Here is a 25,533-nt window from a genome sequence, read left to right as displayed (position 1 = left end):
GTTTTTTTTAAAAGATGGTAATGCTAGAGACACACCCGGATCTCCATCGATTTGTGGAATACTATGAGACTCAGGCAGGGGGCGCTCTACCAGGATTCCACGGTACACCTGTTCAATATGGCCGGGGGTTGGGTTCCATCTTCGCCAAACTGTTCCGTTTTGTAAGCCCGCTACTCAGGAGAGGTTTCAGCATGGCTAAGCCTCATCTACAGACAGCAGCTAAAAACATAGCATCGGACGTAGCTGGGCGTGTCGTGGAACGATTTAAAAACAATAACAAGGTGTCCTCACAACAAGGATCCGGCTTAATGGTCCTAGCACGCAGGCCTGTAAGAAGACCTACGCAAAGACTCGTCAGAAAGGGGCGGGGTCGTCAGAAGCAGCGTAAAAAGCGACGCAGCGTGTCTAGGAGGAGAACAGTCTCCAGAACAAAGCGTAGAAGAAGCAACTTGGATATCTTTTCCTAATTCACTCTGACACGAAATGGCGCTGATCCACCACCGGTCTCAAGAATGCAGCATGGCCGAGCTGGATTTGTTTAGCCCGCCATTAACGCAATTATCCATCGACCATAGCCATTATGTCGAAATGCTACCAATATCAGCTCTCACCGAAGGAGGCCCTATTGAGTTTTTTATTCCAGGGGATGGCTCAAAGTATTTGGATTTGGCTGACACATTGCTTCAGCTACAATTAAAGGTTACGCGCGCCGATGGATCAGACCTACCCGCGCAGGAGCGCGTCGGCATAATTAATTATCCACTAAACAGTATTTTTTCACAAGTAGATGTCACGCTCGGCGACCGTCTTATCTCTCAATCGAGTGCCACGCATCCATACCGAGCTATCATAGAAACTTTATTAAATTTTTCTGATTCGACTTTGAAAAGTCAATTTACAGCGTCGATGTTCCATAAAGACACGCGCGGCCAGATGGAGTCCACTGCTCTCGAGGGGGAAAATGTGAACGAAGGGCTAGTTAAACGCGCCCAGCGCGTTGTGGGTTCGAGACCCTTTCAAGTCATCGGACCTCTGCATGCGGATATATTATTTTGTGAACGCCTCTTACTAAACAATGTGGATTTGCGCATCAAACTTATTAAAGCAAACGATGACTTTTGTCTCATGGCTCCAGCCGGGTCCGATCACAAATTGAGGATATTAAGCGCCTCCCTCTTCGTGAAGAGAGTCGCCGTCTCGCCGGCCATAGCCCTCGGCCACGCAGCTGCACTCAACAAAGAAAACGCGCTGTACCCGTTATCACGTATTAACATAAAGACATATACCATTCCACAAAATTCGAGGAGTTGTCAACAAGACAATCTTTTTCTTGGGCCGATTCCACGTTATGTGGTTTTAAGTCTAGTATCCCACAATAATTTTGTCGGGAGGAGGCACGGTAATCCGTTTAATTTTCATCATTTTGACTTAGAATTTCTCTCCCTGTGCTCGGAAGGACGTCAGATCCCGTCTAAAGCGTTTCAGCCGCAATTTGACGGCGGTAACGTGGAGCGAGAGTTCTATAATCTGTACACGGCGACTGGAAGACATTTGAAAGACTTACCTCTGTGCATTGATCGCGATGACTTTTTATCCGGCTATGCTCTGTACGTCTTCAACCTGGCGGCGAGTGACGACTCTGCTGCTTTTTCCGCGCTCACTAGCGGCAGCGTCCGATTGGAGATGAGGTTCCGAGCAGCATTGCCCCAAACCGTCACCTTAATTGTCTACGCGTGCTACGACTCCATTTTGGAAATAAATTCTAAACGCGAGGTGTTATTGGATTATTACTGATAGAGGATGAATGGCAAAGCACTGGAAACGCTTATGAAACGACTCCAAGGCAAGTTATTCGGCGGTGTTTATGCTTCGGATGAACTAGCTTATTTAAACCCCGCGTCAACAACATTTTATATTGTGAATACACACCCGCGAAGCCGACCCGGAGAACACTGGCTGGCATTAACGATGGAGTCGAACGGGACAGCTACTTTTTTTGACGCTTACGGATATTCACCAGATTTCAATTACTATCCACACACCATCATGTCTTTCTTGGAAAAACACGCGCTACGGATATATTATCACAACCGCCAGCTGCAAAATGAACTCTCGGTGACATGCGGGCAGCATTGTGTGTTTTACCTAGCCCACCGTGGATGCGGTATGTCTTATGATGACGTCTTAGCGTGTTACAGTAATGACACACTTAAAAATGATGCTATGGTTTCTGCTTTTGTCAAGCATTATCAGGCCTGTACTACCAATGTGTGCGCAGGTCAACAAACCTGTTCGTATGAAAAATTTAAGAAATACCATTGTCTGTAGACGTTTGATTTGTTCAAAAAAAATTTATTGAATAAAAATGGTGAAAAATGTAAAAGCACACGTCTCAGTCTCATTATTCGCTATGGGGTAAATCCTATCCACTTGCGCACAGATGGAGGTGACTTCTTCCTACGTGGTCTTCTCTTTTTACAACTCGAGACCCCACCGTCAGGGGGAACGGTTTCGTTCAAACCGCCGTTCAGCTTCACGTTTCTGAACTGCTGGCGGGCGCCGGCGTTAGTCACAAGGGATTCCGGTATGTTGATCTCATACAGCGTCTGCAGGAACACCTCCCATCCTCTAGGTGGCGGTGACGATGTTGACTTGCCAGCTGCTGTCAAATGTTTAAGCAGATCTGTCATATGAGATCCCCTCACAGCATTGGCTTGGTAGATGAATTCATGCCTAGACGTCCATTTTATCCCATGCTCTGTTAATTTTTTTAGCACGCACAACGCATTTTTCCGATATCTGATTGGTATGTTTTGAACCAGCTCCTGCCATGACTCCCCCTCCATTACGTCTTCCTTTGCCGTTTTCTTTTCTTCTTCGATGACGTCTTTGACAACGGATTTGAGCGCCCCCTGGTGGTCTGGAGTTTCCTGGGTAACCCTTACGACTGTTTTTTCCATCTCTTTTTCCCCCTGCTTAATGAGACTTAAGTAACGCTGCATCAGAGATTCATACTTTTTTATTTTTTCAAATTGAGTTAAGGACCGGTCTTCTAACACATCCCTTATTCTAGTGTCCAAATCTTGTTCTGCTTTCTCACGTATATTAGGGGTGGTACTTCTTAATCGTTCCAGCTGTTGCGGTGAGATGAGGTACATCTTGTCTGCAGATTTAAGGGACATTTTTCTTCAGTCTTTTTTTATCAAGCCGCCTATGAGACTCCCCACGACCGGTGCCAATGTTGCCAGAAGGGGGAAAATGAATCCACCCCTTTGCTTCAAAGCGGCGCGTTTTCTCTTCAGACTCTTTTTCTTGTCAGCGAGCAGGCGGAAGATGTTTTTTTGTTTTTTCAACTTTCTGAGTTGACAGGTAGTCAGCGGGATGTTCCCTCTCACGAGATTAAGTGCAATCTCACATAAAGCCTTAATTAGACTATCAGGGCTTTGAGCTAAGATGTGCTTACGCTCACCTGTTTTGGCACGAAACAGAGCCCTAAGTAGAGCTGCATTGCTTTTTATTAGCTGAGACATATTATAATTTCGGGAGGTAAACAGTAGGCCACTGATTTGGCAATAACCCTGTCCTTAGTCTGTATTGTTCTGGGCAGTTGGGCGTCAAGTCGACGACTAAATAGCCGTGAGGAGGGCGCGTCGCATCCTCAAAAGCCTCTAAGAAATACTTTTTTTTTGTTGGGAGGATCTGATTAGCCAACACGCTAACCTGCAATTTGTCTCGGGGGTTTTTAAACAAAATTAAATGCGTACTATTCAGACTTATTGCACGGCTGTATTTACCTTGGTGAAAAATGTTTTGGCTTATGAAAATTACACTCATGTTTAAATGATGTCTATATTGTGTAAAGATTTTCACGACTTCAGGGTGGTCCGAAGCTTGGAAAATTAGGTCATCAAGAATTATGAGATGACTTTGATCCCTAGGAAATAAACTTTCATCATCAAATGAATCAGGGAGGCCCTTGAGAAATTTTATCTGTTTATTCAACTTTTTCAATTCATCATACATGGGCTGCATCGATGTGTAAATCCAGACAACATTTTGAGGCAGATTTTTAATGACATGAGCATGGTTTTGTAATGCATTTTTCACAAAATAGGTCTTTCCCGAGGAGCTGGGCCCACAAATGAGTATTGAGAATGGCGGCTGGAGCCGTGGGTCAAACTCAGTTTCTGCTAAATCCATTTTTTTTTTTTTTCCCCCCCTAAGATTTAATAGCCAAATGGTAGCGTTTTCCCACCAGCCAACACTCTCCGTTTGTCAAACACGACGCGCACCCTTTTGAGAAATGAAGCATTTTTCAAATGAAAGCCTTTTTTATCGCGAGTAATCGTGTGTTGTGGTGTGTAGATACAATCAGAGTGTTCGCCGCCGTGGTTATTAACATATCCATCAACCAATTGCTTAAAGCTGTCAAAATTGACATGCTGTCCACATTCAAATGTCTGTGTAATACCTTTTACCTTCATCACAGTTTTTTGAGAATTCCGAGTTCGGTAGGCATAAGATTTTGGCCCGGCGGAAACAAACGTCTCGATACTTTCTCCAGGCTCAAGCTCATTTGATAAATCACCGAGATAGGGACCTAGCTTGAGCTGTGTCTGTCCAGCGCCTGTGGTGTAGATTAGACTGTCTGTGTCCATATAAATGAGACGCTCCTGTAGCTGCTCCAAATACTCGTACATAATTAGTCTGGCATACGAAGTAGTCATACATGCGACAAATACATTCGACGTTGGACCTGGTAGCACGACATTCTCCTTCCTGAAAATATACTGAATCATCGCCACATCATCGTTAATAAAGTCAAAATATTTGATTTCATACAGACCTGAGAACAAAATTTTAAAAAACTCATCAGCGTTTTTCACAAATTGTGTCTGAGTCATGTTATCTCGTTGACCAAATTTCCCCCAGAGACTGTTTAAACACAATTTAGCAACCTGTCTTTTACCCGGGTTCATTTGAATGGAATCGGGATCAAGCTGGATGCCTTGGTGTGTCCGGTAGTCCTGAATGTACTGCTCCTTCTCTGCGGGGGTAACGACATTTGCAGGGTAGCCTGACGCCTCCTGCTTGTCTTTCAGAAAAGCAGAGATATATTTTTTGAATATCTCGGTGCTCGAATGCTCAAAATGCCACACCTCGGATATTTTCCCAACTCTGTAGCCTAATGAGACAGCCTTGTTAAACTCAAAAGTCGTCCACACGCCAGTCAGACACCTGGCTGAGTCGTCGTGTGTGCATTCGGTGGCTTGATTGTTCTCCTCAGCACAGGTGCGGCATAGTGTGAATACAAGTTTGCCTCGGGCTGTTTTGAAGGGGAGCACCGGGAAATAAAGCCGTCTTGGCGGGTGCACCTCTGCTCTGATGAAACCAAAAAATTTGGTTAGATCGTCACCAAAGTTGCTGTGGATAACAGTGGGGTGTCCAATGGGATATTCACATTTATGGTTTACTGTGGGATACAGACTAACGACGTCGACGTAAGATACATTCTCATCAGGTTTTGCTGTGTAACTCAACACGAAAGCATTTGTTCTCCCGCCGAAAAGCGCGTCTCTCGGCTTAAGAGGTTTAGGGAACTCTGATCTGGAGAGAAACTCTCTCACCTCCGGGTCTGACTGCTTAAGCGCGACCCATTCATGCTCCCACATAACAGTCAGTCGCACGCCAGGTACTGCTCTCAGAAGCTGGTGTTTCCTCTGACAAGCGGCGTACAGCTCTGCAAAAGGACGTTTTGTCAGCGGACACGCCCTCTCTAGGTCAAAACAAATGGGACAGCCGTGAAAAAAACATCCTTCGTATTCCCAGACATAAATGACATTATCTGAAACGTAACAAAAGCCGTCGACGTGTAAGCCCGCGACCTTTTGCTCGCCGCCGTTCATGGCATGTCTTATATGCACACCTTTTTTATAAGCCACCCACATCAAGTATTGTATCGAATCGTGGGAGAAGGCTTTGTGTTGTCGTCTGTATTCATCAGGTGGTGTTATGGCCAGAGTGTTGACCTCCAGGTAATTCGACCTGAAAACGGTCATGCATGCAGATGCAATCGTCACACAATTAAAAGGGTCGACACGTGTAGCCTTTAAAAAAGCATCACGAAATTTTTGACAGCCTAACGCAAGAATGTCCACGTCGTTCCGACAGTACATTAAGACCTCTTTTTTGAAGTCAAAAACACCTCCGCACTCGGCATTGTACCAAGCATAGAATTTTGACCGCTCGCTGGGTGACATGCGGTCGGGGGCGTAATATTCCGGTTGCGGATATGGCCCAACATAATTCATATTTGCTTCGCTGCTGAAGATGTGTGGGAAATACCCCTTCAGCTTGTCCTCAAAACCGAGAGCTTTTGGCATGGCGCTCAACTTCATCGTTAAAAACGATAAGGAGTCGATAAATCTCAATTTGTAACTAGCGTCCTGCATGCAAATAACCTTTGAACCTTGCATAATTGGTTTAAGATTTATACCCAGCTCTAGCATTTTAGAGATCAGAATGTAGGAATCAAAACCTCTCGAGTTATGACCCAGAAGAACATAATTTTTGAATCTAGGTTGCCTAAAATGTCGGATGAAACGTTCAGCGCAGTCTAATCCGTAAAATGTGTGTTCAGCTCCAGACAATGTTTTTGCACATACTAAGAAGGGTACATGTTTACCGTCAGCCGATACAAATGTCTCAAAATCATAAAATAGCAATTTTTCGTTAGGGGGTGCTGCTCGTATTGGTTGAATGTAGCACTGGTGTTGGCTTCTAGCGAGGTCATCCGTGTCCAACGGCACGTCACACAGTCGACATTTAGCTACTGGGCAAACGTGGGCTCTCGACTGACCCCCCACCCGGGTGTAATATAGCAGACTGCATTGTTGACACTTCTTATACCGTTCGCAAATGCTCGCGCTCAAACCACTTGCCTGCAACAGGACTCTCTCTTTGTGTTTAGCATAGCAGAGCCTGTTATGACAGATTTTGTGACAATCGTTGCATTGGATTATTTCACGTCTGCTTTGTCTGCATGTAGAGTTACCGCAGACATTACAGCTGTGGGAGCATGTGTGGGTGTGTAGACTTTGGTGACCTTTGTAACACCCCTTACAAAAGTAGCTATAGCCTACAAATTGAGCTGGATTTTTAACGCCGTAAAAATGACTTTCTTTTAAAAGCACTATCAGAGCGTCTGGCGACTTTGCGGCATCGGTTTCAAAATGCATTTGGGGTTTACCGAGGTCGTCATCCCAAATCAAAACCACAATTTTACGATTTAAAACCCTTTCAAATTTGTGTATGTCACCGAGCCCTGCTAGGGTTTGAATATCCAATCCCACCGCAGCTTGTATTTCTTTAGCCCTCGCTATTAAATTTTCGGTTGTTAGTTTGCTATCAATCAATCCGGCCAATGAAATTGCTAAACAGAGATTATTGTTTTGGGGCGGCGGTATGCAAAGACTACGTCGTTTTTTACGAATAACCTCACTCCCTAGCATCTGTGATAGTTTTCTCCTACATCCGCCACCGCCTTTTTTGTCTTTGGCTATTTTAACAACTAATTCCAACCTCGAGTCGCAAAGAACTTCACCGTTTGATTGTACCACCCTGTCAAACAAATTTTGAAAACCTTGACGTATGTCTTCAGAATCGCCATCCATTTGTAAAATATCATTTTGACTAACGCCGTCACCAATTATCTCAATTTGGATAATGTCACCGCGAGATGCTAGTTCGAGCACGTTGTCGACCTGACGATCTATGTTAGCCATTACGCCGTTGTAAAAGACTGAAAAATCAGGTGGGCGATCGTCTAATGGTGGAATCAAATCGAGTCTGATCTCAAGAGCATTGAATTTAGATCTGTTAATTAATTCACCCCCAATCTGTGGTTCGCTAGGTTCTGGGGAAATGTGCTGATGTACACTGTCATGTGTAACGAGAGGTCCGGTCACCGCAGATACCCCAGCCAGCAAAGCATCTTGTGGTACTGATGTTGGAGGATGCTCTGACGACGTCGAGCATCCTCCAACATCTGCATCTTGTGGTACTGATGTTGGAGGATGCTCTGACGACGTCGAGCATCCTCCAACATCTGCATCTTGTGGTACTGATGTTGGAGGATGCTCTGACGACGTCGAGCATCCCATAACATCAGCATCACAGTTTGTTGTGGCGGGGTCTTTAAGGGGGGTTGTATACACCTCCCGCACGGGTGGGCTTAAGCAATCTGGAGAGGTGGGAGTTTGGACTATCTCATCAGATGCGTTTGGCTCATGCGGCTGATTTAAAAGCCTGAGCGCCTCGTTGAGTGGATTGAAAAAGTCTACAAAATCATCTATCATACGAATATGAAAAAATGGATCATTGTCCTCAACATCTTGTGGTGCAGATGTTGGAGGATGCTCTGACGACGCCGAGCATCCTCCATCAGCAACATCACAGATTGTTGCTGCGGGGTCATTAAGGGGGGCTGTATACACCTCCCGCACGGGTGGGCTTAAGCAATCTGGAGAGGTGGGAGTTTGGACTATCTCATCAGATGCGTTTGGCTCATGCGGCTGATTTAAAAGCCTGAGTGCCTCGTTGAGTGGATTGAAAAAGTCTACAAAATCATCTATCATACGAATATGAAAAAATGGATCATTGTCCAGCTCTGTTGAAAAAGACTCGGGTTGTTCCACCACAATTTCATTGTTTATTTGCGTCACAATATTTTGTAGATCGTGCGGTACTTCGTCATTAACGCCAGCCATTATATACAAAACAAAAAACAAAAAAACAAAAAAAAAAATCAGAAAATATGACCTCCCCCACAAACCTTCACACATCAAATAAAATTAGAGTGGATGGATACCACGACATCACCAATCGTAATCGATACTGATGGCTTGGTTATTCTTGTCGAGGTTGCAGGATGTTCTTCATGCTGTGCCACCAAGGTGCTCGCTGGAGAAGGCTGATCTTCACGACCTCGAGCAGGGCTCAACGGTGGGGTAGGCACCCCCACACTGCTATGTGTAGACGCCGAATCTAAGTTTGGATGACCTCCTCGACGTTGTCTAGAAGCGGAATCAGGTCTCGGGCGGTCCTCGTAGGGTGTGGAGATTTGCAGTTGAATTGTGTGTCTTATTGGACCTCCGCCGGCTGGAATAGACAAACGCAACGGTGTGAGCTAGTTGGTAAAATCAATTTAAATAGAATCTTAATATTGTTCAGAAAAGACTTACGTCCACGGGTGTCAACCACTCGCACGGCATCTGTTAAAAAATAGATGGCTTTAGCGTTCAACCCTCAACCAATACAATTTTTGGAAATATGAGAAAATGCATACCATCTGTTGAAACATCAATTAAAGGGTCCGTCTGGGTCGATACATCGGTTTGAACACCTTGAAATATTTACAGCAAATCATGTCATGAGAAAATGTTGAACATGTACACACGCCTAAAGTAAACAAATGTGTCAATCGACCACTAATCGGTGTTGTTTTATGAATGAAAAAACACTTACGGAGATTAACATCGCCAAACCCGGCCTGTATCTCTGCATCTGTAGGAGAAAAGTATATTGATAAACCTTTAATAAATAAAATATGGCTGATAAATAAAATAAAAATGGCTGCCAGTGATGTCACAAAATAGCCGACACCGATGTCTATCAAACATGCTGCATCCGTGCGTAGTGTTAGTCAAGCAAAATGGCGGTGTATGTTGTTGTAAAAACAAAATAGAACATATTTCACGAAAAGTTGTGGGGCTGGAAAAAACAAAATGGACCCCTGTGATGTCACAAAATGGCCGACGCCGATGTCTATCAAACATGCTGCATCCGTGCGTGGTGTTAGACACGCACGTGGTGTTAGTCAAGCAAAATGGCGGTGTATGTTGTTGTAAAAACAAAATAGAGCATATTTCACGAAAAAGTTGTGGGGCTGGAAAAAACAAAATGGACCCCTGTGATGTCACAAAATGGCCGACGCCGATGTCTATCAAACATGCTGCATCCGTGCGTGGTGTTAGACACGCACGTGGTGTTAGTCAAGCAAAATGGCGGTGTATGTTGTTGTAAAAACAAAATAGAACATATTTCACGAAAAAGTTGTGGGGCTGGAAAAACAAAATGGATGTACTCCGACTTAGGAAATGTTTGCGTGAGCGCACTCTGTATCCAACCTAATAAACAATGCATGCGTTATGATGTATCGCACGTGGCAAAAAAAAAAAGTTGTCGTTGGTAGTTTAAAACCCGTAATGTTTCCACGTGTGAAAGAATTTTTTTTTTTTTTTTTTTTTTTTTTTTTACTTGCTGGTTTAGTAAAATAAAAAAGACAAACTCACCAACACCCCGCGTTGTCTGTGGTGGTGGTGGCGTAATAGTCCCGTAGCTCGAGCGTCGGTCCACCGAGGTACCGATGTTTTTCTTCTTTTCTTTTCTTTTTTCTTTTCCAAAAGAAAAATAAAAAGCGAACGTTTTGTATAGTTCCCATTTAAGCGTTTGATTTTCAATATTGCAAAACGCATACTCACGAGGTGGAAGATATATCCCAGGCGTGCACAGCTCTATCAACGTGGATGGCGGCGTTGGTGTCAGTAGCCTTTGTCCACATTCAAAATATGACTCTTGACTCCCATAATATTTGGGGTCTGCCCATTCAGGGAGCCAACGTCGTCTACCCCCCGCTTCGTCGTCGTCCTCGTCGGATGATAACTCCGGGAAATATAATCCCGCGGTCGCCTCTGGACGATGTACCACAATATGACCTGCGTTGTCCACGGTAGCATATGACGTAGTTGCTAATTGGCTGTCGCGCATGCGTCCATTCTCGCCCTCGAAGCCGTCTAAAGCCGCTGTATCGCCGTGTTTTGAGTAGAAGTCATCATAATGCCTTACAAGTTCTGGTAGGGAAAAAAGACATGGTTTCTCCAGTTGCTTTTAAAATACAAAATGGTGGTCAATAGAATGCATACCCGCGTCTGTGAGATCAAACGCATCAGCATCTGTTGAAAAGGAGGCATGTTTAAACATTTTTATCACTGGTGTACTCAACCCCGCGCTGTGAAAAATATATTTAAAAAAGAGCGTTTACCTGTATTCTGTGGCTTTTTAGGATGTGTATTGATCACTGTGGGAATTAAAATAAAATTAAAAAAGACATCATGTCAACACATCACATATTAAGTTTCAATTAAGTTAAAATAGATCATACTTTTCCCAATCAATGTCTTTTCTCCTCAGCGGTCAGCGTTTGGGTTGTAGGTAAAGGAGCTATGCTCTGTCTGGCGAGCGAAGTATATAACCATCGCCAAGGTGTGAAAATGCTTTGTTTTAAAGAAACATGAATAAGTAACTCCACCTTTTTTTTTTAAATAGTGGAGGGTCTCTAGATGGCGCTCGAGTTCTATGTATCACATGGCATCAGCTTCTCAACGCGTTGCAGACATGTTTTATATTAAAAAAAAAAAAAAAAAAAAAAACTTCACCTAAGTCAATAGAAAGGCTATGTCTACAGTTATTCAAACATTAAATCTACTTTACGGTCAAACATTCAGGTTTGGAAATTGTATCATGTTTCAGGGGCATGGCGTTCATGTTTATAGGGCGTGGTTTTCAGCTATGTCATCAACTTTTCAAACCCCACCACAAACCTTATAGGGCTGCTCAAAAATGGGGGCGGAGATTCGCGAGGTGTAATGAAACATGTGGGAAATCAGTATCCCACGACAACGCGAGGATGATGCATCTTAAAAAGCTTGTCTCCATTTCAGTAACATTGCTGGTAGGTCGCTATTTAACTCTTATTTGGATGCTTTGCATTAAATAGAGCATGCTAACTGACAAAAGCTCTTGTAAAATAAATTAAAGTAATCATAGAACATGCTAGCTATCAAAAACCGTAGAGAAGATTGAATAAACTCACCTGGAGCAGCTTCAGGCTAGCTGTAGTGTCATCAATGTTGATCATGGTCGGTCCTGTCCTCACGTTGAAAAGACTTTTAAAACTTTTAGCTCAACAAAACCGTGAAAGTCAGGAAATTTGGTCCACAGCCGGGGAGGAAAGATGCTTCGCAGCGCGCTCTTAAGGTAGGCTAACCAGAAATGACTTTTTAACATTGCATGGCTAAACTAACCTAATCGCTGGGACCACCCCACGCCGATCACGTGGTCCTACATAGGTGGGGCTGTCTGGACATGTCTCAACTATTCTTCTCATCAAAGACGCCCCACAACACCTGCATGGCGGACCCCCCGCCGAACGCAGACGCAGTGTCTCACCACGAACACACAGCCCGCTTCCTCCTAAACCCCTCGCCACGTTGGGAGACCCCAAATAACAAAAGACTACCAGACACCCTGGCGCCTCAGCTCCACAGGTTTCCTCTCACACCTACACACGAACCAGACTTCAGAGACACCCAATAACCATAGTTCTTTAACAGGTGTCAAAAGGAACACCTAACAATACCATATTTTTGACTGTTGCACAAAAGGGACGTTGCTTACGTCATCCATCAAAAGGTCATTTGCATAAATTTGACAGGTGCTGGCCAATTATCTTTTTTTGGCGTGCGCAGCGGTGCTACTAAACATTAAAAACAGCAAATATGGCAGAATGTCTGCTTTAATTTACTGTTTTTATATTATTTTCAATCTAAATAGTTTGAATGTTTCCATTTTTGTGCCTTTTTGAACAAAAGAAAATGCTGTTGCTTGGAGTGGGCGGGCATGTTGTCTTCCGGGCTGAGGAGGTCAAAGTGCATCATTCACTGTCGCCTTGTAAATCTGGCATGAATACTACATCGTTTTCATGTGGAATTGCGACATTGTTCGAATGCAGACGGAACCATATAAATGCAAATATGACATTTTTCGTCTTCCCAGAGAGTCACCATGTAAACGGCCCCAAAGTGTTACCTACCCAAATAAATCAATAAATAAGCTGCAGTATAAACCGCAGGATTCAAAATGAGAGGAAAAAAGTAGTGGCTTACAGTCCGAAAATTACGGTACATAAAAATAAAGCATAGAAAGCAAATGTCTGCAATTAAAATAAATAAAAAAGAATATCCCTTTGAATTACACTATACAAAACTTGAATATTATTGAAACTCTCTTACATCTCACTATAACCTGCAGGATAAAGTTACGCGTGTTAGCCCTCGTCTTCCCGCACTCTATTTAGTTGCAATCTTGTAAATTGAACTTGCTGCCAATACAGACAAGCAGTAGGCCAACCCTACACTGCCTGTGCAACATTTACCCAACCACTGGCTCGCAAAGCCACTAGGGTCCCCTTCCGGTCTTCATCATTGAATTTGTAGATGTTTCTTCTTTACAGCAGGTGGCTGGCTGACAACTCAATGAAAAATATGTCTAGTCGAGGCCAAACTCAGTCAGGGGAGCCCCCTGCTACCCAGGACTCACCATTTATATCCCGATCCACTCATTCAGTGGAATACTGCTGACATTCAGCTCTGTGTGTAATAGAAAGCTAACCTTTAAGCACCACGAGGAAGAAGGCATTTTTCATAATCTACTGTCGGTTTTGGACAATTCGCCCAAACTATATACTTCCGTCGTTTTCGACTCCCCGCGAGGGCTGAACGTCGTAACGTCTCAGCAGGTGATAAATGGCTCACATATTTTGGCATTGAGTGTGAGGTACCCGATTTTGAGGATGTGCCAATAAGAGGTGGGTAGTAATGAGTTACATTTACTCAGTTACATTTACTTAAGTAACTTTTTGAGAAACATGTACTCAGTGTTGGGAAAGTTCATTTTCTACATGAACTAGTTCAAATTGCAGTTCACAAATTTTAAAATGAACTGTTCAGTTCATAGTTCATAATTCAAAATTTTGAACTAAAGTTCATGGTTCCAAAAAATGAACTTTTGTAGTTCAGTTCTTTTTGTTCGCCAAAATTTTTTGCAAGCTATTATTGGCAGTGTCCATATAGAACCACAGACAGCAATTCATGTATCCTTTTTAACACTGAAACTATGTGTCAGATTCATCTTCATATTCAATTTCAAATCCTTGTCCAACCAGGGTTTACACTAGCAGTGAAGGGGCAGCCTTCAGACTACTGGGATTTCCATAATGCTTTGCTGCCACTCATTCAGTCCACACATTAGCAGCTCTACATCTTTTATCTACAGTATATTTTCATGAGCATAAGCAAAACCTTGCTGTATACTGCAGAACTAGGTTGTCTAGCTGCGGCTGGGAGAGACAGAAAACGGGGCCACTCTGGTATGCTGTTAGCGGTATTTGGGTGGCAGAGGTACTGCTCTGGCCAACCGTTGCAGTCTCTTTCTTAATCGCACATGCTCGCAGTCGCAGATACCTAGCAAGGCTTGTCGCATGCTTTATATCGATATGCCGTTTAAGGTTGGCTAAAGACATTACCGACGTACGGACGGTCTTCTTCAATCCAGGTGGACAAAGTTTACAAGTAAACGTTATATTTTTTGCCATCTGGGTCGGTACTGACCTTTTCGTAAAACTCTTTTAAATGCTGGTACTGTGTAGAAAGTTGCTCTGAGCGGGCCGGGTTTCGAGAGCTGCCAGCTTCTGACTCCATGCTGCCGTTGTTGTGATGACGTATTTGCTTAAACAATACGGCCGTGACAGGCAGCTTGAGTTGCCAGGTTGGATAATTTTCCGCTATTAAGGTTAATTTTTTTATTGTGTGTTTTTATAATATGCAGTTTTGTCGGTAAGGCTCTAAATGTGATGAACTCATGAACGAAGTTATGAGCACCGCTCACAACCGCTAGAATGAGCGCGTTCACAGAAACGTTCATGAGACAGAAATATGATGCGTTCAATTCACGTTCGCCCAAAATATGAACGTGTTCATGAACGATCGTTCATTGAACGCGTTCATGCACAACACTGTATGTACTTCTTAGAGTAGTTTTACCATGCAATACTTTATGATTTATGAATAAACACTACTCTTACTACACTACTTTGGGTTACTCTAGAATTGTCAAATTTTTTGTGTTTATTCTACATATTGGCTTTTTTATTGCCAGAGATGCCGACGGTGGCCCTTCTCAGTTTCACCAATGAGAAGTTGAAAAAATTACCACATGACTCCATTATACCAATCAACGAGTTAACAATGTTTTTCGCCACTAGAGGGCATTTATGCTCTTTTGACGGGTGATGTTTCATATTGTTGTTGTGGTCTGAATTTGAGCATTTTGTGTCATAATTTTTAGCCTTATATGGCCATGTAATAGGTTATAATACGGTGTAATAATAATAATAATAAAATTACTATGATTTAAAAACTAAAAACATTGTGAGCAGTTGTTCACAATGTTACTCATTACTTGAGTATTCTTTTCAACGAATACGTTTTTACTTGTACTTGAGTAAATTTTTGGATGCCTACTTTTGCTTTTACTTGAGTAATACTAGATAAGTAGAAGTGACGCCGCTCTTACCTGAGTACAATTTTTGGTTACTCTACCCACCTCTGGTGCCGAAACAGAGTTCCGATCCGATACCTTGGAACTGTATTAAGGAGTAACAACACTATCCCAACATTTTAGGCATATAAAGGAATCATTTGTGCAGCACAGTGTTGTTTTCATCAACGATATAGAACATTTTTAATCGACGAACATTTTTTTTTCATGACAAAGACGTGATATTGACGTCTTGAGACTAGAACATGACGAGAACCAGGAACAAGATGAAAATGTGCCATATGCCGTCATATGTTCACAATGTGTGACATTTTCTTATCGTATGTGTAGTTAGCCTGCATCATAGCGGTGTTTGGGCGTGTCATTCATGTGACATGCTGACCCCCCCACACACCCGTCACACACACACTCACCAGTGACCTCTGCAGGCTCCAGACTTGCTTGTTTTAAAACAAAATGATATGTTTTCTCATCTTGGCTCGATAAATTATGCCATGTTGCTTTAGCTGTTGAAGGTCTGTGCTGAGTGATCATCACACATTAAATGTAACTCATAGCGTTAGCATAGCGTTCGTGTTAGCATTAGCATTAAGCATGGCAAGGGTCGTCTTAAAACGTTTTTTTAATTTTTATTTTTTTACATACAGTTGATAGCGCCAAGGTGCGTTAAAAAAAAGAAATAATAATGTACTATTTTCCTGCTGAGTGTGTACTATCACATAGATGGCGATCTCCTTGTGCTTGTCTGGACTAAAACTTTTGAAGTTTTACAGACGAAAACGTTTTGAATAATTGTCAACCAAAACTAGACGAAATTTGAGTTCTCGTTGCCTAAAACTAGACAAACACATTTTGAAATGACAAAAACATGACTGAGAAGACTAAGTATTTTGGTTCAAAAGACTATAAGACTAAGATAGGAATAGACACTACCCACGTGACGTCACAACTCCGCCCTCCGGACTGGTGCCACCCAATTGTCCGTCAACACATCGTGTTTACCTGTTACGGCTAAGTACATTCCTCCTATTTACGGCGTGTTTTTCTGCTCGTTAACATTAATAATCAAAATGGTGACTTGAAGTTCTACCGGATTCCGAGAGACCCGGAGAGGAGAGAACGAGATGGGCTGCTGCAATTCGACGAGAAAACTGGGCTCCAAACGATTACCACAGATTATGTAGTAGTCATTTTATATCTGGTAAGATGCATTTAATATATATTTAGAGGGTTTTGGGCTGACAACCACAATTAAGATCATTGCTAGGCTAATCGCCGACAACATACACGTATGTATGTAGTGAGAGTGCTATCGCTAAACCATATAAACATTAAAAGCCCTAGCTCCATTGACAAATGACATGAAATACATTAGACTTGACAGTGGATGTTAGCAAGAACAAGAGATTTTGAATTGAAAATTTCGTAACTCACCTTCCCGAGCACAAGATTCCTGCCAAATTTTCGTGTACGAGGACCTGTTTCACCCAACCAGCAACGTAGCATTTATAAGCCTCCAAGCTCTTAAAGTTTTTCAAACTTTCGTGAGAATAGGCTGACTTTGTGTGGACATGATAGTTGTAAATGTCAGGGTCAGGCAAAGACGGCGAAGACAGCGGGTCGAAAAACATCGATTTAGGTATCAAATATGGATCTGGTGAATGGATAAACTGAAGCTTTTCCACATAACGCCTTTTATGCAACGCATCCAGTGAGTTTACGGCATCCGAAAGCACTGGGTCTTCCATGAAATGCATTATAAACTGCTCGATTAATTGAGACCATTGATAATACAGACACAAAATGACGGACAATGCAACAACAACACATGAACAATGAACAATGTATGAACAATACAGCGATCACGTGATTTTGTGACGTCGGTGGGTAGGGTCTATAAAAGGCCTGCTAAAAAACACTAATACAGCAGTGGTTTCAAGTACAAAGCACAAACTTGTTAGCGGTATCATTAGCATTTAGCGTGGCAAGCGCCGTCTTAAACTCAAGGAAAACTTTTTTTTTTTTTTTTTTTTTTTTTTTACATGCAGTTGGTGGCATCCAGGTGTGTTTAATGAATCAAAAATAATGTACTATTTTCCTGCTGAGTGTATTATATGTTTGTCTGTCAATGTTTATTTGAAATTCTTGGAAATCGTTATTTTTGGACTAAAACTTTTGAAATTTTACAGACGAGCATGTTTTGAGTATTTGTCAACCAAAACTAGACGAAATTTGAGTTTTTGTTGTCTAAAACTAGACACATTTTGAAATGACTAAAATATGGCTAAAACTAATAAGTATTTTGGTCAAAAAGACTAAGATAGAAATTAAAAGGCCTGCTAAAAAACACAGCAGTCGTTTTGAAGTGCAAAGCACGAAAAAAAAAAAAAGAAAAAAAATCAGATTTGCAGCACAAAATGATGTTCCATGAAATACTACATTTAATTTGAAACTGCAATTTCTGGAGAAATTACGATGGGGCTGTGGTAGATACAGATCTATCAGGTCACTTCCCATCGATTTGGGGACATTTCGGGGCTTTCAATGGCATCAACTTACTTGGGCGCCAGTTCAATGTCAAGTGGGCTATAATGTTAAGTTTTCAATTAAAAAAAAAAAAAAATCACAACCACACGTTTTCCTGCCATTGAAAATGAATGGGAAACTTGGACATACATGGGTGTCAATGGTATCCCATTAGAAATGAATGGGACAGTTTTTTGGCGAATTTTGCAAGAACTGTCTGTTTTTGGCAAATTCTCAATACATCTTTTATGCCCCTTACAATCCTGGAATTTTTTTTAATGTGTAAATTATGCGATTTGGTCAAAAATTGTAGGACTAGATACATTTTTTTTTTTTTCAAACCACACATCTCTGGGCGAACGGAAAATTTTGGGGGGTCATTCAAAAAATTCCATGCGCCGGGCGAAAATTCCGGTCATTCTGATATTCGAACGGTGACGTTCGGTCAAACAGTTTAAGCAGAGCGGCACGGCAAAGAAACGCCAATCAAAAAAAATTTAATTAATTAATTCTTTTGCTAGCCTTTAACTCATTCTCTGCTATTTGTAGTTATACACATTAAATCCATTTCAACTTGAGTGAACATGTTTCATTGCTATTGACGGCTTATAGATGTCCAATCGAATTTGACTGTATAAAAATAAAATCTATATTTAAAGTGTTTATATTTATGTTGACTATTCTTCATAGGAGTTTTCCCCAAATCATACAAAATAATTAAAGCACTATGGCACGCTACAGTGACTCTGACGTGGACCTTACAACAATGTCGGAGTTCGTCAGTGTGTTTGCGTACTGCTGAGCTCCCGAGTGAAGAGTGGTCAAGGTCGAAATATTTTTTTTTTTGTGAATAAGTGCATAAGTGGAAGCTTCTCCCCTTTTTGGTACTTTTATACACGTATCCTAGCTACCACGCGTTACAATGTATAAGACATGGATTACACAAGGTGTGCTCTTTGGCCTGTACTGTATGTAAAGCACACGACAGCTCTGGATGCTAACAATCTACATAATTATATTGGAATAAGTTTGAAAACGCAATATGCTTACCTTGAATATCTGCTAATAAAACCGGAGTTCCCAACAGCATACACTCGCTCTGTTGCCATTGAGACTCACTTGCAGCGAGTGCATCACCAGTTTTGCCCAACTTTTGTCTTATCAGGTATTTGCTGCACACATATTTCACTGAAGCTCGACTTGTGAACGACCGACAGTGCTGTCCTGCTCTTCGCTTTTCAGATCTGGTTCAAATAGGAAGGGTAGAACTGACGACATGTTGGGAAAGCTAAAGAGTGACACGCTGGAATTTCGGCAACGGGACCGGTGACGTCACGCACTGCGACGTAACAAGAATGGCGACCTATCACTTAAAATAATTTTACAAACTTTATTAAAACAAAAACATTAAGAGTGGTTTTAATATCAAATTATTATAACTCAGACTAACATTTATCTTTTAAGAATTACTTGTCTTAAAAATAGAGGATCCCTTTAAAACCAGATCGTTTTTACCCGATTCCACTCCTATGAAAACAACGGAATCGGGCCTGATTTCCAACCAAGTTTAGCTTCCTCTCTTCTTATTTCTTTATCTTTTATTTATTCTTTTACCGCCTCTGGTAATTCATCAGATGGCTCTACAGTAGGCCACAGTTGATGACTCAGATGGATGATCAGAGCACACATTTTGTTGTGCCAAAGTCGCCTTTCCTCTAATTCCTTAAAGCCAGACTCAAGTGTTAAGCCAGCGTAAGAAAAAGCCGTCACATCCCCCCGCCGATGCCCTTCTCCGAGCTGAAAGAAAGTCGTTGTCTCTGCCACTCCCGCTAATGATGATTAGCCACAATCTGGGGTATCGAACGCGCATCGGTCAAGCGAGCCGACACCCTCAAAAGGGGTAAGACTGCCCGCTGTCCTCGCAGGCGCACAGCCAGCAGATTGATTGTGTTTCCTGCAGGGGATTTAGGGCCAATCTTTGATGTGTGCACGGTAATAATGCGGACGCCGGCGTGAAATGCAAAGCAACTCGCGGGGAGTTCAAAGGAGCAGATTTTTCTTCTTCTATTTTTTTTTTTTTTTTTTAAACATACAGCGCTATAAAGCCTGACCGAATAGCGTTGGAAAAGCAGAACCTTGGGAAAACAAAGATGACTGAGGCTATTGTGTTAGACAAAACAACAATAAAAGAATAGTCCCTTAACATCAAAACCGGCTTCAGCTGGCCTGATCAAAAAGCTATTTCTGTAATAAATTCTAATTGATTTTGAAGTGGTAAGAAGTTGAACATTAGGTAAAAATAACATGCAATGTCTTTAATGTTTCAACACCTATATATCCTGAAAAGTTTTTTCTTTTTTTAATTGTTTCAGTGCCGATAACAAGAAAACGTCTTCACCGGAATCCAAACGTTGCGTTGAAATGACTAACCCTTCCAGCGACGGTAGTCACTACAGTGAACAGCTATTCAAAAGTTGACATTTTTACACGTTATAGAGAAAGTGACTACAGTGGGATGAAAAATTATCTGAACCTTTTGGAATTTCTCACATTTCTGCATAAAAACACCATAAAATCTGATATTTGTTAAAATCACACAGATGTAAAAACCACCCAAACATTTATAGGTTTTCATATTTTAATGAGGATAGCATGCAAACAATGACAGGAGGGGGAAATAAGTAAGTGAACCCTCTGCCTAAGGAGACTTAAAGAGCAATTGAAACAAATTCTTACCAAACACTTTAAGTCATGTGTGTGCCAAATCACTGATGAGTGGTTTAAAGCTTCCCTGCCCACTATAAAACACACGCCTGGTAACAAATGCCTTGATCAGAAGTAGTTCTGCAACGATTAATCGATTAACTCGAGTATTCGATTAGAAAAAAAAGATTCAAATTAAATTTTGCTGCTTCGAGTATTCGTTTAAGTGGCGTTGTCATGGTTTATTTTGAAAGTGTTTGCATTTAGTTTTATTGATTTGTGTGGATACACCATCGTCTAGTCTGCCTCATTTCACATGGCTGAATTCAGGTGCTCCCTGTTAAGGCCAACATAAGCTACATTTTTGTTGAGCGAATATATATATATTTTTTAATGCATTCGTTATTTAGTTTATAGGTATTTTTAGCCCATTTTTGTGGGAATATGTCTCTGAACCATTTGCTAAGAGCATTGTAAAAAAGTTAGCATATTGTAGATTTCAACTCGCGGACTTTTGCTATGTAAGTTAGCCAATTTTTCTTTTGTTGTATATAGATCCTCATTTATTCAGTTTTTTTATACTGTTGGAGGCTCAGCTCAGGTAATTTAAATTTTCATGTTCCTTATCCAATTACTCGATTATTAGAACTAAAGGTTCATCGATTAATCAACTACTAAAATAATCGATAGCTGCAGCCCTAATCAGAAGCATTGTCTGATGTGCATCATGACTCGGTCAAAACAGCTGTCTGAAGACCTGCGATCAAGAATTTTTGATTTGTATAAATCTGGAAAAGGATACAAAACCATCTCTAAAAGTCTGGATGTTCATCAGTCGACAGTCGGAGAAGTTGTCTACAAATGGAGAGAGTTTGGCACTGTCGCTTCTCTACCAAGGAGTGGCCTTCCACCAAAGATGACGCTTAGAGTGCAGCGCAGAATACTCAGAGAGGTAAAAAAAGAACCCTAAAGTGTCTGCTAAAGACCTACAGAAATCACTGGCACAGTCCAATACCTTGTGCACACATCAACTACAGTATATGTAAAACTAAGTCCAAGAATGGTGTTCATGGGAGAACATTGTTGCTCGTTTAATGTTCGCAAAAAAGCACTTGGACACCCCGCAGAAGTTTTGGCAAAATATTTTTTGGACTTATGAAGCTGAATTGTTTGGGAGTAACACATGTCATGTGTGGAGGAAAAATTGAACAGCTGACCAACATTAACACCTCATCCCCACCGTGACGCATGGTGGAGGGAGCATCATGATTTGGGGATGTTTTGCTTCTTCAGGGCCTGGACAACTTGCCATCAGTCATGGAAGAACGACTTAAAAAGTTTATCAGGATGTTTTGCAGGGAAACCTGAGGCCGTCTGTCAGATAGTTGAAACTAAAAAGAGGATGGATGCTGCAACAAGACAATGAATGAATGAAAAAAAGGAATAAACACTGCTTACAGGGCCCAATAACACTTCCATTATAGCATTTTTGCACTGTTACATCAATATCCATGCAAAAACTGTCATTTGCACTATCATCAGGTCAGCCATCTGCCTCCTTGTATGAGTACTGTAAATTGTCATTTACGCACTGTTGCGCTCTGTTATAATAGCACTACATCAATACAGTATTTTCTCCTAGTCACTAATTCACTTCATTCCCGATCTGTTTACACTGCAACCTGTGTTTTTATGTTAGCTTTATTGTACTTTTGTTTTATGTGGTTCACATTATGGTGAAGCTTTAAATCTTGTTGCACCCTGTCCAATGACAATAAAGGCTTTGTACACTGCAAATTTATAATTTCTCAATCAGATTATTTTTCTTAAATCCAGTCAAATAATTTTCTCCATCTTGTTTTGAGAGTTAAAGACTAGTTAACAGATTAATGCATCAAATTATTCTACTTTAAAGGGAACCTCAGACTTAAATGCCTTGTAGGCTCAAATAAGCTACAATTGTTCTCTTTTACTAAAATATGCCATTAGAAACACATAAAACATTGCCATTGATTTAAAAATCTACATGTTTTGACGTAAGAAGGGCGCCATGTTTTATGCGCGCAATGGACGCTCGGGGTGATGACGTAGTTTGTCGCCGTCACTAGACGAACACTACCGGTGTTCTGCAATTCCTTCCTACATAGCGAGACGTCCGAAACATGTGCACATCATTTAAAAGCAGCGAGTACTTACTTTTTGTGTTTTTATTGAGTCTTTTGCTACTTTTTCATTGTCTCAAAATAACTTTTTGCATGTGTTTCTCTCTACTAGTTTTAAGCATAGTGTTTTCCTGTGGTAGCTTTATAGCAGATTGTTGATCCCACATCAGTCATGTAGCATATTTAAACCACCTTTATTTGATATTATTACAATGAAGAATTTTCTTACGGCATCTTTAATGTGTTGTGTCTGTATGCATCTTAACAAAACAAGCTAAAAGCGCATGGTGGTACTTTGGGTGTCAAAATGACCTCTTGTAGATGTTTCGCCAGTGTAGCACATTTTGGCAGAGCACCGTTTTTTTCCCCTACTCTCGTCTTGTGTCATCCCGTCTTTCCTGTTTATTTTGCCTTTGCTGATCGTTTTGTGAAATATCAACAATGCTGTCATTCTCATTAATGGTCCTCTCGGGTTCAAATCGAAAGGGTTGAATAGATGACATTTTTATGTGATTATAGACATACTCTGGAAGCTTGGCAGCGTAACCATGTGATGTCACCGCCCTGTGACGTCAACAACAATAGCGACCTACGAGTTGAAGTAATTTTACAAATTGTATAAAAACGAAAACATCAAAAGGGGTTTCTATATCAAATTATTATAACTTATAATAACTAGGGCTGTCCAACGATGAAATTTTTTTATCGAGTTAATTACAGCTTAAAAATTAATTAATCATTATTAATCGCAATTCAAACCATCTATAAAATATGCCATATTTTTCTGTAAATTATTGTTGGAATGGAAAGATAAGACACAAGATGGATATATATATTCAACATACGGTACATAAGGACTGTATTTGTTTATTATAACAATAAATCAACAAGATGGCATTAACATTATTAACATTCTGTTAAAGCGATCCATGGATAGAAAGACTTGTAGTTCTTAAAAGACAAATGTAAGTACAAGTTATAGAAATTTCATATTAAAACCCCTGTTAATGTTTTCATTTTAATAAAATTTGTAAACATTTTCAATGAAAAAATAAACTTGTAGCTCGCCATTGTTGATGTCAATAATAACACAATGCTCATGGTGCTGAAACCCATAAAATCAGTTGCACCCAAGCGCCAGCAGAGGCCGGCAAAACTCCATAAAACACAATTAACAAGTGGGCATGTCACTGTACTGTCATTTAAATCTGTCTGAGCGGGGCATGTGCGTGAATTGCGTCAAATATTTTAACGTGATTAATTTAAAAAAATTAATTACCGCCCGTTAACGCGATAATTTTGACAGGCCTAATAATGTTTATCTTTCAAGAACTACAAGCCTTTCTATCCGTGGATCCTTTTCTGCAAACTAAAATGAATAAAAAAAAGAAATACACACTGATAACAGCGCCCAGTAACACTCCCATTACAGCATTTTTACACTGTTACATTAATCTCTATGAAAAAACTGTCATTTGAATTATCATCAGGTCAGCCATCTGCCTCCTTGTATGAGTACCAGTGTTGTTAATAACGGCCTTAGAGTATCACGGCGTTACTAATGGCATTTTTTATATTCAGTAGTGAGTAATCTAATTAATTACTTTTCTCATCTTTTCAACGCCATTACCATTACTGAGGATGTGAAGGGGTGCGTTAGCTGCGTTACTCTTTGGTTGAATGAACCGTGAGTTGTCCGATTTTGTCACAGCTGCTTGGGAGGGAGGAGGAAGGAAAGAGGTGGTGACACCAGTGCAAACGTGATGCTTGGTGACTCGGAGCATTAGCATAGCATTCGTGTTCTCTTCAGCATTAGCATTTAGCGTGGCGAGCGTCATCTAAAGCTCTTAGGCAATTCTTTTTTGCATACAGTTCGTGGCCTCCAGATGGTTACAATTAATTAGTAAGTAATGTACTGTTTTTCTATTGGGTATGCAAAAATAGGAAAAATACGCAAAACGTTTGAAGTGGAAATTTAGTCGAATCACCACTCTTCAAAATTATTTGTTCGGACCAAAAGTGTGATGCATAAACATGCAAGTCCTAATTGGATCACTATTTACAGTGTCCAAGGAAAGTGCATCTATTCCTAATTTAAATCCGAACCCTGATCAGATTAAAGACATTTTTGCCCATTCAAACGTAGCCACTGATGGTGATAGAAATCCAATTTATTTAAACCAAGAAGACTGGCTATAAATGCTCATGTTTCAATGGGTTTTGGTGTTCAAATGGATTTGATGTATTGTGCCGTCAATTGCAGCCAGTCAGTGAAAACAGCGCCCTGTAAAGGTTAAAAAATAAAATAAAATAAAAAAAAAGATCAAAATTTGAGCATGTAAGGCTTAAGGAAGACAATTTCATGGCTTTTTTTCAACATCTAAACCATGAGAAATTCATTTGTGTCTGTTTTACGAAGTATTTTAGTGCATTTTCTAAACGGTATTTCAATACAATCAGATTTTCCCATCATTTCACCATAAAGGGGAGAAATATATATTTTTGAGATGTGATGAAGCCTAGAAGCATGACAAGATGATTACAAGAGCTGCTATCTAAGATGTAAAATGTCTAACTTTGACGCTGGATTATTTGTGAGTAGCGATGTTGTAAATATAGTTGGAGTCTTGGAGGGGAAGATGGATCCTCTCTCATTTTTAATGAAGTCCCAAAAGTCATCCTTGTG

The 25,533-nt window shown here is 41.0% G+C and overlaps 2 protein-coding genes across 3 annotated transcripts in view; both read right to left on the bottom strand.

Annotated features, from left to right (window-relative positions):
- si:dkey-237h12.3 (teneurin-3) overlaps positions 1–25,533 on the bottom strand; it is a 649,923-nt gene that overhangs the window by 481,540 nt on the left and 142,850 nt on the right. The window lies entirely within an intron of this gene.
- On the bottom strand, positions 8,828–12,570 carry LOC130923563 (uncharacterized). 2 transcript variants are annotated; one of them, XM_057849312.1, is made up of 9 exons: positions 11,222–12,570; positions 11,102–11,137; positions 10,983–11,012; positions 10,542–10,910; positions 10,353–10,454; positions 9,526–9,564; positions 9,347–9,403; positions 9,243–9,272; positions 8,828–9,159 (listed from the first exon to the last, which is right to left on the bottom strand). In XM_057849312.1, coding segments are annotated over exons 1-9 (981 nt in total). In that variant the 5' UTR covers positions 11,223–12,570; the 3' UTR covers positions 8,828–8,842. The 2 variants fall into 2 exon arrangements, with proteins under 2 accessions (XP_057705295.1, XP_057705294.1); XM_057849311.1 differs by having other exon boundaries at positions 10,353–10,910.

Source organism: Corythoichthys intestinalis, chromosome 11, assembly GCF_030265065.1.
Source record: "Corythoichthys intestinalis isolate RoL2023-P3 chromosome 11, ASM3026506v1, whole genome shotgun sequence".
NCBI classification, from domain to species: domain Eukaryota; kingdom Metazoa; phylum Chordata; class Actinopteri; order Syngnathiformes; family Syngnathidae; genus Corythoichthys; species Corythoichthys intestinalis.
The sequence above is the reverse complement of the archived record's forward strand: the minus strand, read 5'-3'. Positions and strand labels throughout refer to the sequence as shown.

Excerpts from the sequence above, each read along its gene's own strand:
- LOC130923563 (XM_057849311.1), bottom strand. Across the intron at positions 11,013-11,101 it reads TAAAAAGCCACAGAATACAG|ATGCTGATGCGTTTGATCTC; the intron begins GTAAACGCTCTT and ends CCTTTTCAACAG. Across the intron at positions 9,273-9,346 it reads AATTGATGTTTCAACAGATG|ATGCCGTGCGAGTGGTTGAC; the intron begins GTATGCATTTTC and ends ATTTTTTAACAG.